The sequence below is a fragment of the Nylanderia fulva genome, unplaced genomic scaffold (assembly GCF_048542155.1).
Source record: "Nylanderia fulva isolate GAGA-0341 unplaced genomic scaffold, ASM4854215v1 Scaffold5, whole genome shotgun sequence".
Taxonomy (NCBI): Eukaryota; Metazoa; Arthropoda; class Insecta; order Hymenoptera; family Formicidae; genus Nylanderia; species Nylanderia fulva.
In genome coordinates this window covers 3,753,049-3,770,371 of record NW_028190587.1, presented here as the reverse complement: position 1 = coordinate 3,770,371, position 17,323 = coordinate 3,753,049, and the positions used below count along the sequence as shown (strand labels likewise).

The following is a 17,323-nucleotide window of genomic DNA, read 5'->3' as shown; positions in this document are numbered from 1 at the left end:
TTTACACAAATCAGCTGATATATGTCAAAAAATATTAATGGAGTTTAAAGTATTATATTATTTATATCATATTATATCATTATATCATATTATTTTAATTTTTATAATATATTATTATTTATAAATTAATTAACAAATTTATTCTTTAATTAGCTAATTTCTGTCAAAAAATATTAATTTTAGATGTTAGAACATTTATCTATTACTATTTATATATAAGAATCATTATTTTAGAATATATACATATTTACAATAATCAATTGTGATGTATTAAAATCATATTTTTATAATTTTTGACCGCATAATATATAAATATAATGTTTATATTATCATTCATAATTTGAAATTTCTGCTGTTCGCACGCTTGCAAAGTTGGTTGGTATCTACGAATATCTCGTAAGAGCAATATCGATTGCTAGTATCGATTCTCGTGCGTCGAGGTCGAGAGTCGAGCAAGATTAATGGCACTTTCGAGACGCATAGCAGAATAGTGTGGTCAGTAATTAGTGGACAAGAATTCAGGACTAATTATTCGTAAAGTAAGTACTGATTGCGATACGAATTAATTTAAATAATTACAAGTGTATATTTCTCATGATATCTATATGTATGATACTTGTTTTACATTAAATAATCATCTTTTAAAACCATTCGGTCGACAATGTATATACATATATTGTCGACCGCGTAGGTTATATATAATGATCAATTTTATCAATATCGATAATTAAAAATAGCGGAATGGCTAACAAACATGAAAGTATTCATGATATTCATAGACATGACTGCTTGTTTCGACCAGTCTGTTTATTTTAACCGATAGTTCATCGAACCGGATTTGTTGAAAATTGGCCATATGTGCGAATTAACTATCTAGATATTGTAAGAGACCGTACCTAACTTCGCGCGCTTTACCCACATTATTTTCCCGCCGTAATCCAGTGCTGGTCACCTACCATCTTCCGAACACAATCTTGAATGTTGCTGCCCTCTGGTGTACTTTTTCATTTCTCATCGTTCACGACCAACGTTCGCGCGCTCTTCGTCGCCGGTCCGCCAAAAATACAAGCGTGAGTATTAATTAATGTCTTTACGTCTTTAATTATCATGTAAATCCGATCACGTTGCATGTATCGATATCGTGATCGCGATAGTACGCGCCAGATTGATCTCGTCGGTCGTAAATCTCGCTCAATATTCGTCCTTCCAAACCGCGCGATATTAGCTCCAATTCGAGCCGCTGAAAGTTTATTTGTTTATAAGTTTACAAGGACGGATCGGGAGAATTACCGGGTGCTTTCGGCGCGAAAATTTTCGGAGTTTTTCGACATTCTCGATCGTATTCTAATATGTTTCCGATCGTACTTTAATTCTCATCATCGTGTCAAAGTATCATTACGCAACGAATTATAGGTTCGTAATTTTTGTAAAAATCGTAGGTTGATTATGACAGCGGTTCTCATATTGCCAATGGTATTGCAATATTATCGTACACATTACTCATCTTTAGTTATAATCCGGACGTCGTGTCGCCGCGCATTGCGAACAAAAAAAGTAACGTAATTAAGTGCGTTAAAGTTTTAGAATAATTAATTTTTCTATGTTATAGATCAAAAAACGTAACAATGTAGCAATAAAAGGACTCAAAAGTTTGAAAGCCGCAAAAGAAATGGTCCGAATGTCGGAGGAGAAATTTCTAGGTATTTATTATTGTTAATTATATTAAATAATTTATTAATAAACGTGTATATATTAAATATATATTGTATAATAAAATTAAATATATACTTGTTTGTGTTTATTATTGCGTACGCATCAAGTAAAAAGAATGCATATATATATAATTATTATTTTTTTTACATGTTAATTATTTTAGACACTCTTACAATATTGATTTAATTTTTATTTTACAGATCAATTTTGCTGAAAATATTAACAATTCTGTATAAGGATGAGATCTAAAAGAGACATATAAAGCGCAGATGGAATAATTTTTGGGTATTTATTATTTGTTTATTATTTAAATTAAATCAAAATGTATAAAATTTAATTGTTAGAATTTTTTTATTTAATTATTATAATTGTATGCTGAATATAAAATTGTAAATATAGAATTATTACAATTTTGATTTCAATAAATAATAATTTTTTTATTTATTAACTATTTTAGGCAATCTTACACACACACACACAATGTGAATTTAATTTCTATCTTACAGATCTTTGTTGAAGATATTGATAATCTTATAGAGGAGGAGAAAGTCTTGGGAGAGGCATGAAACATAGATGAAGCTGTTTTGAGGTATTTATTTTTCTATTATTAAATTAAAAAATTATAAAATAAATAAATTATTATTAGTATTTTTATTGTACATATAAATATAAAATTTAATGCATATAATAATTATACATTGAATTTAATGAATAATTTTTTTTTATTTGTTTATTATTTGAGACGCTGCTATAATTTGAGACATTTAATTTTTATTTTACAGATAATTTGAATACAATTGACAACCTGAGAGGAGGAGGAGGCCTGGGAGAGGCATCGGGCATTGATGGAGCAACCTTGAGGTGAGAATTTATTATTTATCTATTAATTGTATTAAATTAAAATTCATAAAATGCTTTAATCATACTTCTGCTGAATATTGTACGCGCGTAAAAAATATAATATTCAATGCACATACACACAATAATAATTTACTGAAATATTAATTACTGATGGTGTTGCTATAATTTGGATTTTATTTTCATTTTCCAGATCAGCGTGGTTTCGTAACTCCACTGTTGCGCATCGACCGATGAGTAATAAATTATTTTATTACGAGGTAACGGTGTAGAGATTAGATTGTAGATGGTAGCTAGATTGTAGATTGTAGATTGGTAGATAGTTTCCGTTACCTCAAAATGAATGGATTACAAATAAATAGATAGATTAAGAATATTTCTGTTTAAAAGAAATACGAAAAACATTTTATTATACATATACGTAGTATATTTAATCTAATAATTATGATAATTGTGTGTGATTATAAATTTTTATATAATTGATTATATAATTATAATTTACATAATTACTTATTGTTATAATATATTGATATTATATTACTGTTTTGTAATCTATTTATTTATGTTATGATACATAGTATATGTTGATTACGTAGTTAAAACAAAATTGTGTAAAATAATGTGAGATCTAAAAGATATTTTGCGAGTATCTTATCGCGATTATAGGAAATAAATTAAAAGAACAGTAATTAAAGTTTTGCGACAATAATAATTTACGATAATAATTTACGACAATATTTTACAACTTTTAATACAAATTCTAGTACGCATTATATGTTATTTAATTTTTCCTTACTTTGAAATTGGTCGGTTACACTGATTTATTATTAAATTCTCGTAATAATTAACGCGTCATAAAAATATTAAAATAATAAAATAATTTTAATGCGAGAAAATAATAATGCTATTTAGAAATAGGTATAAAAAAATATTGCTTGTTTTATTGTTAGTGCGGAAATGCCGTTGAAAGAATCGCGCGTTTAGTGCGGAATTTTTGCCGAAAGTGCGGGAGTTTCGTTTGAAGTGTCGCGCGTTTAGTGCGGGAGTGCCTTTCAAAGTATTTCACGCGTGTTTCGGAAATTGACTGTAAACAATGAACGAACAATTCTGATCAACTCGACCTGAGAGGAGGAGCAGGCCTATAGGAGGTATCAGGCGTCAGCGGAGCAACTCTGGGGTGAGTATTGTAATTTGTAATATTGCATAATACTTGTTATAAATTGGATATGTGTTACAGTATTCTATTTCTATATTAGAATAATTTAAACAAAAGAGAATTAGAGAGAAATATTTTTGATAAGAATAAAAGTTTATTATATATAATCTTTATAAAATTTATAAAACAAAATAAATTAATTAATAAATTAAAACTTATAAAGTTACTCAATTACAATCTACTGATAATTGTACACATTTAATATAAAATTTAATGGACACACTATTTTTTAAAATATTAATTATGCAAAGCGCTGCTATAATTTCGATTTTATTTGTTGCTATAATTTCGATTTATTTGTATGTTATAGGTCAACGATGCAGTGCTAACTCCGCTGTTGCTCATCAGTTGGTGAGTGATTAATTATTATTTTATTAGGAAATAACGGTAGAGAGTAGATTGTGTGTAAATGTAGATGGTAAATATAGATCTAGATCATAGATTGTTATATTTGACATAATTTAGTATTACTCAACATAGCATATTGCATTAAAAAGCATGCATTAATGTCATCTTAAATTCAACCTGATTAAAATTTGTATTACAATTTCGGGAGGGTGACAATTGCAAGAAATGCGATATTTCACATAATTTAGTATTACCCAATATAGCATTATTGCATATTGCATTAAAAAACATGCATTAATGTCATCTTAAATTAATTGAAATAAATTAATTGAAATTATAAAGCAGACCCTAGACGGTCAATATTATTATATAATAACGTTGATCACACAATATTATTATATAATAATATTGTACAATAATATTAACCCGATGAAAAATGTTTTATATATAATATCATATATAACAATATAAAATTATATAGAAATATATAAAATTCTATATTAAGTTATATATTATAGTTATATAATTTTATTTCCATGGCTCTTATTATATAATTATATAATAAATCCATAAAATTATATATACTTACATATAACTTCCCTAATAACACACCATATCCGAAAAACATTCTGAGAATATCCAAGATATCCAGAGAACATTCGAACATACTCGGGATATTCTCCGAACGTCTTCGAGATATGTGTGCTGTTAGGGTTATTAAACTTATGTAGAATTTTATATATTTCTATATAATTTTATATTGTTATATATAATTATATATGAAAAACTTTTTATCAGGAATTAATGACATTACACTCGTATGTTATCCCGATTTGTTAAATGAGAATCAAGTGTGATTCTTGCGTAAAACGGGCTTCAATCGTAAAATTAGGAAACGTTGTTAAAAGTATTGGGCATATTAATTAACATATTTTCGTAGATTGGCATTCGTGTTGTCACAATTTTTGTGTAATAGCTTGAAACACGTGAGTTGTCGAGATCCTTGGCATGCATATATCCTTAACATCATAATTGCGCAAATTGAAGGTTGTTTAGTGTGTGCAAGTCCCGTATCGCCCAGTGATTGATTCTGGAAATACATTTTTCTTTCTTAAACGAGAAAGAAAGAAAAGAACTGTACTGTCCAAAATTCTTAGCGAGATCTACATTTGAAACTTTTAACAGTATACAAGAGATAACGTTCTACATATTTTATATTTTATCTAACAATAAGTAATAGAACCTAATCAATGCATTCGATTAGGCACACGATTAGGACAAGTGATTAGGGCATGCGATTAAGACACGTTTCTCCAAATCTCGGCGATTGCAGTTTCCCACTGGTTTCCAGCAAATAGCGTAGGATTGTTAGGATTATCAGGTCGTTTTGAAAAATTAAATGTTTGAGAATATTAAGACGATTATAATATTACAGAAGTAAATATAAAAATAAAATATAAATAATAATAAACGTTGAATTTATCTACAGGCAAATAAAAAAAATTTTAACTTATTTTTAGAGTAAATATAATAAAATTTATTTTTAGAAAAAAATAAAATATTCCAATTAATTTCAAAATATTATTGAAATTTCACATAAAAGAAATTGAAATTATAATTAATTAAATTGTGAAAATGGTTAAATTATTAAAATTTACAGTGACATAAGAGTTATTTAAGACAAATATTTTTCAAATTTTAATTTTAAAAACAAGTAAGACTTGATAAAGGTGCATTACAGATAAAAGTTTTATAAGAACTTATGGAATTAAATTTTTACCTGTTTCACATAGCCACAAGAGATTGCTCATTTTTACTTTGACTTTTACTTTTTATGCAGGGTGTTTCGGTAAAAGTGAGCTATAACGCATTTTATCGAGATATTTGTCTTTAAAGTTAAAATTTGAAAAGTATTTTTCTTAAGTAACCCTTTTCTCACTCTGTGAATTTTAATAATTTGACAATTTTTATTTACAATTTAATTAATTATAATTTCAATTAATTGCTTTAATGTTAAATTTTAATTTTTTAATAATTTTTTGAAATTAATTGCATATATTTATATAAATATCTTTAATCTAAATTTTTATACAATATGATATTAAATCTATTGACGAAATGAATACGCGCTAAGATTATTTATTATGTATCATGTTTGAGTGACAAAAATGCTTTTACAATAGATTTACAATAGATTAAACAAGTTTGCCTCAAATGGCACTATATATTTTATTGCGATAAATAAAATCATGGAAATACATATACAACAAATTTCACGCATGTGATTATCTCAGTCAATAAATAAAAAGATATGCAAAAATTGCATTATATGTATATTAATTCAATGAACTTAATAGATATGCTCCATATATAGTAACTATAATTAAATGTTATCATACGAATGTATTTATATAATACAAACTCTCGATCGAGAAAGTAGCATGTATTGGAGGTATAACAGCGATCCACGACAGGCATTCAAATACATAGTTGTGATGTGTCTTCGTGTTTTCGCGTTTATTTGCATAGACACGCACAACAGTGATTATAATATTGGTTTTACTCTTAAATGGATAACATCGGCCTTTCCTTAATGATACTTACATACAGTATTCCGTTTTTCTGGAAACAGTAATCCAGTTTAAAGTGAGGCCAAGGTACCCATAACACATATATAAATTTTGCCAATCCGATTTTTCTCGTTAGATAAAGCTTTTCAAACGTGTAAGAAACTACATATAAATCTTCAATCTTACAATAACTTACCTTTAAGCGTTAAATTACTATATGTTCGTTTGATCGCGTTATTTTATATTACTTTTGTGCTTTTTGGCATATCTTCTGACCAGCTTATACTACCCTCCTTACGATGAGTAATAATCCATCGTTTTTTTTCTTAAGTGTTACAATGTATATAATATGTACACATTTCGCGTATATATAAAATAAAATTATGATAAATAACATAATAGAATAATATACGTAGGATCTATTTTTCAATTTTGTTATCTAGACACTACTTATTAGTAGAAGATTCGCTGTGCTCCCTCATTTAAGGAAGATTTGTTGACCCGCGTAAGAAACATTGTGAAACCATTCACTATATAGTCTCTCTCTCTCTCTTTCTTTCTCTCTCTCTACATTTTCTAGAAATCATTATTCACATAATTGTAGATGACGATGTAGCGAATAATGTAGCGCTTTAATGATAAAATTTTTTATGTTTCATAATTTTATCTTCCATTTAGTATCGGTGGTGAGACTGTGATTGTCTCCAATCAGGTGTCGCGTTGCCATGATGATGATGATGATGGTGATGATGACGCTTCTTATCGGAGATGCTTGCGTGCTTACTTGATGGATAAGCGGCGACATCACTGACGACTAATTCCGAGCCATCGCGCTCAGTGTTGTTGTTACCGCGAAAGTTCTCTCGGTACCCTGGTTCATCCAGGGTCTCCTTACGACGAAGCGGCGGATGGCTGGTCTTATGACCGGCGGTCTCGTGTAGATTTTCCCAGGCTTGACGATAATAACGATTCAGACCTCCTCGACTTTCCGACGAACTGCTATCGAAACTGGCAACGGTGTTACAATCGGGCGATGCACGATGACGATAATGTTTACTGCTTCTTCCGCGGTTTCTAAATAAAGATTAAACGTTATATTATAAAGTTATTTTTTGCTCAATTTCAGATTGTCACATTTTAATTACATGTAATTTCTATTATATAGCACTAAACACATATTTGCGTATGATGAAAAAGATATAGGCAAAGCGTGTTATGTGTAATAGAAAAATAATCGTTCCGATTTTTCGTGAATTATTATCCATTCACATATACAGTTCACAGTGACATGCATTTTGTAGGAATAAAATTTATACGTTCTATTAGAGTGAATAAAATGTAAATGCTGATCCGCCTGCGAGTGCACTTTTATATTGTATATTAAATATAAGTAAAAATTTTAAATATATATCTCTTACTACATAGCCTGAAGCAATTTTCTAACAAAAAAGTTGAAGATAAATAGACAGAAAAGAGAATGAGTACTATATATACTAACATAGCAGTTCTAAAAGATATATTGAAAAACTCGTGAAAAACTCATTATATATTATCAAGAGATAATATATAACACAGATATCCAATAATTAATACATCAGTGCAATCTTGGAGACAATAATGCAGTTAATGTAAAGTGTTCAAGCGAGAAAAAGAGCACGATACATGTACATAATTATATTCTGTCGCGATTTCTCTGTGCAGCGCGATATTCAGGATTTCTAGAATCGCAGTCGATTTTGTCTCACTTTATATTATTAAAATGAGAAAAAAAAAATAAAATGATTTTTCAAAGAATACAATTAGCTATAAGGTTTTGTAAAAATGTTTCCAATTTAATTTTTTAATTTTAAATAATTTTTCTTTAATATACATATATATTTTAAATAGATATAAGGAGTCAAAATGGCAATGAAAGCATAGCGGTAATTGAAGCACATTTATTTGTTATTCAATCACACATATAAACTTTAATTACCGCGCTTGGTTCGAATTGCCATTTGATTCCCTATATTTATTTTGACTTACGAGAGCATTTACATATTTTACTTAATTTAAAATAAATGTTTGAATTACTTTAACTTATCAAAGATTTACAAGATTATTTGAAATCATATTTGAGAAGCTATTCAGAACATATGACTGCTTTCTAGAATTATTGAATACGCGATGAGATTTTATTTTTCTATTGGAATGGGGTATAGTTTAGGTGCGTCTGCGTGCGTGCAACGCACTACCAAGGCATCTTCTATTTCGTAGGCGTGATATGTGACGTGATGCGACGTGATGGCAAAACCAACTATCTCTAAAAGAAAGTGCACACAGTAGAAAACCTTGCTCTCGTTTACCTTGACTAGTATCACTCGCGAAGGGTGGCGCGTGGTAGTTGGTGGTGGTACGTGATGATAGTTGATGTGTTGGTGGGCGGTGGTTGCGTGGAGGGTTGGGGTGGTAGTAGTGGTTGCGGGCTTTGTTAAGGGAGCGGTTCTTTCTCTCTCTCTTTCTTTTTCCGCGGCGAGAGGGAGGGGCGACGATGGCAATCTACAGAGAAGGGTTTGAGAAGTAGCCGGCACGATGAGCCGCCGACAGGCTGAAGGAATAGGGATGATCGCTACCGCGGCGAGCCGTGAGGTCGCGGCGCCCCAGGTGCTGGTCGGGGAAGGGCAGCGCGAGTAGCGTATACCAACGCGAGGGCATTCCGGTGTCACCCCTCCCAAGGCCACCACTACCGCCACCCCTCAGCGCACCAACCCCACCGAGCCCCCTGCGGCGCCTTCCTCTGACGCTGCCGTTGCCACTAATTATCGCAACCCATAAATTGACTCAGTGTTAATCGTCGTCGTGGCGGACTAGACAATCTACGAGATTCGCGCGCATCTCTCTCTTACGTTACATGTTAGGTCTCGCAAGGGGTTTACACCAGTGTTTCTCAACTTTTTCTCCAGTCATGACCACTGTTCGAGTTATTTTCATTCGTATTTGCGGCTACGCTAATCATTTACGCTTGTAATCATTGTCAATTAAAAGGAAATTTTGGCTATTTCGCGTTAAAAAATTTACTTTGATATTTGTATGTACAAGACAAAATCTTTGAGTGGCCGCGATTTATGTTGAGAATCATAGGCTTAATTAACGATAAATTAATAATTTAAATGAAATCATTACGGATCGATCAGGGAAAAAATACGTCTCCTTTGCAAAGCGTAATCTATATGTTAAAGTAAGTTCGAGTTAAATTACAGGCTAAATTACAGGAAGCTTATGATCAATGAATGAAGGGACGAAATAGTACTGTTATCTCTGCACGGTTTTATCCGCGATGGTATACTGCGGGATGTTAGAAAACTCGTTATCCAAGAGACATGTACACGCGACTTCATCATACAAGCGAAATTATCCTCTATGAGAGGAGAAATACAGTACAGCATATATGTTCGTATTACAAGTTAGGAAGAAGATAGAGTGATACATGAACAGAAAATAGAAAGTAGATCAAACAAATACAAAGTAAGCATTACAATGTACAATCCGGTCGAACATCGTCTATGTATATCAGAGTGCGTTATATCATCAGAAAGATAGTAAAGATTCGCGGAGGCGCGGGCAATGATCCTCGAAGTTGGATCATCGCTCAAAGTGGTTTGATAAAACGTTATTTTTTTTTACCTGCGTATGAGTATAACCACCGTCGTGATCACCGCGGCGAGGAACACAAAGCCGCCGAACACTCCTAAGGCGATCACGGCACCTAGGTTCAACTTGGCCTGATGCGCACCACTAGGTTGATCGTCTACCCGGAAGGGGCCGGAAGGTTCCGGAATAGCCGCCCCGATCCCCGCTTGAGCGTGATCCACCCCGCTTCCGGATATCTCGTTGTCTTGCGGATGATCGCTACCGGCGTCATTGAGTACCGATGATGGTAACCCGGGTTTATTCAACCCGATACTCGGCCTTTTCGAGATCGTCTCCCGCACTGTAGCTGGAAGTTCCGCGGCGTTAGGTACCTTTCTAGCTGGCAAAGAAGTTGTACTAGTGGTAATCGTTGCCGCGCTCGTCGTAGTTCGAATTCTAGGGGTGAGATATGGCCGAACTTTCGGCGTCGACGGTCGTATCGTTCCTCGAGTAGGAATACTCACGGTTGTCCGCGCTTCCTCTGCTAAGAAAGAGAATTCCTATATATTACAGGGTCTGACATAAGGTGTCACACAGTAAAAATATTGAGGCATTCAATAATTTTCGATTTTATAAGCGATTGAAAAAAAAAAAGGATTTTTCGCAAACTAAACCTTGTGGAAATAAAATATTAATAAAATCAGTCTCCAATTAATTTCAAGTAGAGTTTACTTTAATAACATTTTAATTACATTTAAATTATTAAATACCTATGCAAGTGGGTGCGACGTGATCATATAATCCGGTAGCTAAGCAGAGTATTTGTCGGAAACCAACGAGTCGATAACCCTTCTCGCACGTATAGGTGACGATGCTACCAACTAGCAGACTTCTATTGAGATTGTTTTTCAACGAGACACTTTCGCTTTCATCGATTTCGTCTATTTGCACATAACTATGCGCAACTATGGCCGGTGGATCGCAAAGAATCGGCTCGCATCGCGGCGGCGGTCCATTCCAACGCTCGTCGATATCACAAGTCAATCGGGCGCGTCCTGCAATTGCAGATTAGCTTTATAAATATTTTTTATCTATATATATAAATGTTTGTCTCTTTTTAACACACTGTGCGTAATTGAAAGTATCGACTTGCGATCAATTCGATGATGCTTACCGGTCATTTCGTATCCTTCCTCGCAAGAATAAAGCACTTGGCTGAGATAATTGACGGTGTTATTGATGAGCGTGTAACCACCATGTTTTATGCTTGCGGGATAACCGCATTCGATATCTAAAACGATCAGGGCGCGATTTACGTGAGTTACGTTCAATGATTTCGTTTGAGTACAGTTGCACAACAGTCGTATATTTCTTACTTTTGCACACTGGCGGAAACTCGTTGTAAAAACCGGTGTCGAGGCAAGTACGGGTCGCCGGTCCAATTAGAAGGCTACCCACATTACAACTGTACTCCACTGACGCACCGACTTCGTATACGCTGCCAGGAGTCTTGGTTGACGTGGTGGTTACTGCCATCGTTGAATTTGGCGGCTGCTCAGGTCTGCCGCAAGCTTGTGGTTCTAAAAAGAGCAAAACAATATATAATTATTATTATTTTAATCAATATATATATATATATATAATAATTTTTATTAAGGTAGTACAAGCTTAACAACATTTAACGTAGCAATGGATTGGATAAAGAATTTAAATGCAAACAAGAGAAAATTTATATTTTAAAAGAATATTTCGTATTTTAGGAAAATTTAATCAATAGATGAATTACAGTAATTTTTTTCACTAGAACTTTCTATTTCTCAATATACGAAATCTATAATCTTAGATTTTCACATCATATATTATTTTGAAATCACATGTTGCAAAGAAAATTTTTATCGTTGTATAATTTTATAATTTTATTAAATATAGATATAAGATTCAAATATCTTTCATGAAGCGTTGTTAAAAAAAGAGATAAAACTACAGAAGTATTGTAAGAAAAACGATACATACGATGCTGACAGATAAAATTGAGTCGCGCTGTGCAAGGTGTATCAGACCAAAGCCAGCCTCTGCTTCCGTCATATCGAGCGCAATCCTCTTCCGAACCTTGTGGTAAACTCCAAAACGAGACGGACACTTCCTCGCCACTTCCGGTCCATCTCCATAATGTCCGATCTTTCTGATCTCTAACTGCGCCCATCCAATATTGACTGGATGTGTCGCTCCTTCATTGACAACAAATAAAATTTCTTATTATTTTCTCTCTCTTTCTAATATCTAATTTTAATTAATTAATTTAATTATTTTATTTAATCTATTATCTTCTGAGAAATATTACATTCTCTAACATATTAATGTGCAAGAATTTTTTTAGCTTTGATTTATGCGCGCATATTACGATAATTTTTTAAATTGTTCAGATAATAAATTGTTGAATTTGTCATACCTTAGTATTTTTATTAGTTAAATAATTAATGCTTCATAAATGTACGTATTTGAATTAGAACTTATGCTCTCTCACAGTCTACTAGAAATTCTTGTAAAAATATATAGATATGATAAAAGTATATTTTTAAATTTGCTCTCCCTCTTGATAATGACATCAATTAAACAAACATTTAAATTATATAATTTTAAATGGCTTTATATTCCGAAAGTTTCAAAAAGAAATTTAAATTTGATAAGCAAGTAAGAGCTATATTTTAATCATTATTATAAGAGTAATAAAATAGAACAAGGTAATAATGAAATTTTTTTTATATCAGCTAGTTGTATTAATGCTACTGAACATATCTTAGTTTTTTTGAAAAAATTATTTAAACCGTATTTTTTAAATTAATTAATTCTTCTACATCGTATTACCTATGCCGTCTCCATAGTTCCCACGAAATGAATCCTTGTAGAGCAGGATTGCTCTCATCCACGAGAGTACCACCTCGTGCACGGCAGAAAGCCAAAGCTTCTCTGAATATCAGTGGGTGACGGTTGTAAAATATGTAACACTTGCCATTGTAAGTTGCTGTTGATCCTGGTGGCTGGTCCCGGAATTGAGGACATCTTTCAATCGGCAAAGCCTGCATTCATTTTTCATGAAATAAATAATTATATAACAAAGAAAAAAGAGATTGGAGGATTTTTTAAAAATATTTAGAACTATAATTTTTATTATATTATTATACAACTGCTGAATATATACCTGATCAGTGTAAACGAATGCCTCGCATAAAGATAACTGCACGGGAATATCGCCAGATGCAGTTTCCAGATGCACCGAGACAAAGGCACCAGGCATCGGCGGGTTGCAAGGTAAGAAAAGAGGCTGTCCTTCCTCTAAAGTTCCGGTGAATCGATTGCAAATAGGATTTGTTCCTAAATCTGGACGATTATTACCGACTCGAACGATGATAGTACCGGGAACATCGTCACCTATAAATTGATTCAATGATTTACTTGTTAAGATTCATTGCTAAAATGTTTTTATTTCAAACATTTTAAATATAAAAAATATTGTCGCAAAATTATTTATATATTTTATATAGCATATAGTAAAATACTAATTTGGATTATTTTATAAATTAAAATATACGTAAGTTAATATAGAATGTACGTCTCTTTAGAAAAGAATTAAGAAAATTATAGATTAAATGATATAATGATATAATTACAATAAGTTTCTAGACTATTTGTGTCCAGATTAATGGTAAACGTTTAAGATATAAAAAATATAATGATAATATAATAATAATAATGGTTAATATATAATGATTAAATTATATGATAATAATGATTAAAATATAGCTCTACAATAATCATTAAACTATAGCTATATAATAATGATTAAAATATAGCTCTTACTCAAATCAAATTTAGATGAACAAATATATATGTAATATAATGCCGTTTAAATATAGGTAATAGATTTTAATTGCACTATATTTACTCGAATTAATGTAAATCGAGAATCGTTAGATTGATTCGTAGAGATTATTATTTATAATTTAATTTAAAGGATAGAATGTCGTGTGCGGTGGAGTTAATTACAAGCACATCAGTATTTGGACAGATAAAATCATCTCGAGCAATGCGGCGTGCGAGCACTACATTTTGTGACCCCGAAAATATCCCAACTATGACTGGTTATGGGCAAACCGCTGTCCGTTTTGTAGTTGTAAATCTCGCAATTATATGCTTTTCATTTTTGTTCTTGCAATCATTATCAGATTTGAACTAGCGCGACAGTTTCTCGTTCAGTAAAACTCGCATTTGAAAGATACGTACACGCAGCACGTACATATACGTACCGACTTTCTTATTGCACGTGCGAGCCGCTATTCTCGCCTTTAATGAGTGCGTGAACATGTAGCGCATGAGCGAGGAGTAATGTAAGATAAAAGAGAAATTCTAACATCGGGAAAAAATTAAGAGACTAACGTGTTTTTCGCTAAGTGTCACGCGCACGCAAGAAAGCGAGGGAGACTGTGTGTGTCTAGACACGAATTATCATTAATCACATGTATTGATTGCTAATCACGCTATTAATTATTTGATTACATATGTCGATCCTTTAGCATTTCATGTTACAGAAATAAACTCAGTTTAATTTTTTTTTACTAAAATTTAATAGAATATAGTGATTGAGAAATTATTTTCCGCTCAAGTGCATAGTTTTGTTTTTTATTTGTAAGCTTTTAAAAATTCAGCGAAATCTTTTGTGTTTCTAAAAATTGCTCAAAAAAATATTAATATGCTGAAATTTTTAAAGTGTCATATCAGATACGTCTACAACAAGCACTTTTTATTTCGTTTAATTTCTTAAAACGTACGTGAACATCAATAGTGTAGAAATTTATTATTGAAATTGAACGATGTGATTCTTTTTCACCGCTGAAGCGTAACGTGAAAGTTGCTCTTTCGTACAGAAAGACCGAAGTATCAATTGTAATGCGTCGTCTGTTTAATTATAAGCGGCCAGCTGAAGAATCGACACAAAGAATCGTCAGGTATCACGTCGGTGCTGAGCCGTAACTAAACAGCTGCTTGAGATGGGCCACATTATACCAGCTATTGTTCCTATCCATCTCGCGCGTATCTATTCGCGAGCACACAAAGGCCAATCGTCAAAATTATCGCACCTGAATAATTCATTTCCCCGACAGATTATGCAGATTATCCGGCGGAATTTGCGCGAGCGGCGCGGAAGTCGTTAACAATCTACTACGATTACATCGCAAGAGCGCACAACTCTTGAGATTAATACGAAATTAGCCGTTCACCTCGCTCGTGTAATGATTATTCAAAATTATTTTTATCGCATTCAGATATATAATTAGGCCCGATCTCGTTAATCCGCCGGATGAGAAACTCGCCAAAGGATGGAAATGTTTTTACCGAAAGGAACGGTCGAGAGGAACGTTTTTCCAGGAAATGCAACGAAACGTTTTTAAGCCCGGTCTTCTTTCGCTAACAATGCATATTGTTATTATCAGTCATTTAACGGTGAAAGTTTCTCCTCGTTCGACTGAACGGTATTACGAGAATGAAGCAAATAAATTTTTGAAACAACAATACGAGTTTTTAAATGTTACGCAGAGGTTAATTAATAAAGAAACGCAAATGTAGAATTAGAAATTTTATCATGCGATCCAAAATTTTCTCTTTCTGCATATTGATAATTAAATATTTAATTACGTAGAAATATTACACCTTTTTGCGTATACACTATTGCATGCATAACATATCAACTAATGTTACTTGAATCTATATTTAAGATTTAAAAGGAGGAAGTTATCAAAGTGATTAGTTCTGGAGTTGAATGTTCGCGATAATTTTCAGTTGATTAATGATAGAGTATGCGTTTCTTAATAAAACGCTGTTGAAAAATGTATGCGGTATACCGCAAAAAACGTATCGCGATGGTTTTCTAACAATTGAAAGTGGAAAGACTCTCACTTTCATCGTGGAAGTTTCTAAACGATCTCGCATGCAAGCAGGGCCTTCGATCGGGCTGGAGAAAAGGGAAGGAAGTGCAAATTTTACGGTGGGATTTTACGGCTCGCTTGTGAAACGTGCTTTTTCCGCGGCTCCGTCATCCGTGGACAAGACTCTCGAGCGATTTACTCTAATCATCGAAAGCATCACCGGTTAGCCCCAGGCGATTCATCATCCACAATCATAATTTCAGATCGAATGCTCGTTGAAGCATCGATTTCTTCGAGAATGGGTCGCATCGAGATTTATCGCGACCGCAAAATGCGAATAACTAGTTCGGCATTAAGTAGCTTGATCAAGTAATCTAGTAATTTAGCAATAATCTGTCAAAGAGCTATGTGTCACTCTATTGTTCTAGATATTTTTTTAAACAAAATACGAGTTTCAAAATCAAAAAGGAAAAAGCAAGAAAGAGAGAGAGATGTTACTTTAACATTATTTATATTAATGTGCTTTTCAAGTAGATTTTGCATATAAAAATAAGTTATTTATTCATTTACATCAGATTGATCACATTTCATGAATAGATGGGCAACGTCAGGCTTCATGCTCAGTTTGTTTTGCATTTGCACTCGCTTCTGCACCGAGCAACGCGATCGCAAATTTATCTCGTCGGCGGGAATTACTTCACGTAATTACCGGTGATGCTTATTTATCGATAGAAAGTTGGGAAAACGCGTCATAGAAATGAAAGTACCGGATGACGGACAGGATATTTACGATATCGCGGGAATTCAATCTCAACAATAAGCCTAGCATTAAAATTCATAATGAGAGACTTGTCCGCGCTTATCAGTAACAACGCCCACTGCAGATCATATTATTTTGTAGCAAATTACAATGCGCGGGTAGCTTTTTATTGTCCGTTTTATATAGATTTTTTTTATTTTATCGAAAAGCATAATATTGAGTACCGGATTTAATATCTGCGAGAATGGCATCGTGAAGAAAGCAGACGATTTGAATTACGATTCGATGACCTCATAAAATCACCATATAAACTGCAAACATTTAATCG

The 17,323-nt window shown here is 32.6% G+C and overlaps 1 protein-coding gene and 1 long non-coding RNA gene across 3 annotated transcripts in view; one reads left to right on the top strand and one right to left on the bottom strand.

The window, feature by feature from the left end:
• The first annotated feature begins 203 nt into the window (after positions 1 to 203).
• LOC114941710 (uncharacterized) lies at positions 204 to 3,021 on the top strand. The gene is made up of 7 exons (XR_003821690.2): positions 204 to 539; positions 943 to 1,070; positions 1,610 to 1,700; positions 1,914 to 1,998; positions 2,220 to 2,302; positions 2,496 to 2,574; positions 2,765 to 3,021. It is a non-coding gene; the product is annotated as an uncharacterized LOC114941710 (long non-coding RNA).
• A 3,252-nt stretch (positions 3,022 to 6,273) lies between these two features.
• The window catches only part of LOC114941637 (sushi, von Willebrand factor type A, EGF and pentraxin domain-containing protein 1), a 31,019-nt gene continuing 19,969 nt past the window's right edge, over positions 6,274 to 17,323 (bottom strand). The window contains exons 4-11 of one of the 2 annotated variants that reach the window (XM_029316679.2): positions 13,514 to 13,743; positions 13,180 to 13,391; positions 12,328 to 12,542; positions 11,691 to 11,894; positions 11,489 to 11,605; positions 11,085 to 11,369; positions 10,369 to 10,855; positions 6,274 to 7,779 (exon numbers count right to left, since the gene is read on the bottom strand). In XM_029316679.2, the coding sequence (XP_029172512.2) occupies positions 7,380 to 7,779; positions 10,369 to 10,855; positions 11,085 to 11,369; positions 11,489 to 11,605; positions 11,691 to 11,894; positions 12,328 to 12,542; positions 13,180 to 13,391; positions 13,514 to 13,743 (2,150 nt within the window). In that variant the 3' untranslated portion in view covers positions 6,274 to 7,379. Of the gene's footprint in view, positions 7,780 to 10,368; positions 10,859 to 11,084; positions 11,370 to 11,488; positions 11,606 to 11,690; positions 11,895 to 12,327; positions 12,543 to 13,179; positions 13,392 to 13,513; positions 13,744 to 17,323 lie in introns of both variants that reach the window. The other variant, XM_029316678.2, reaches the window with a different exon arrangement.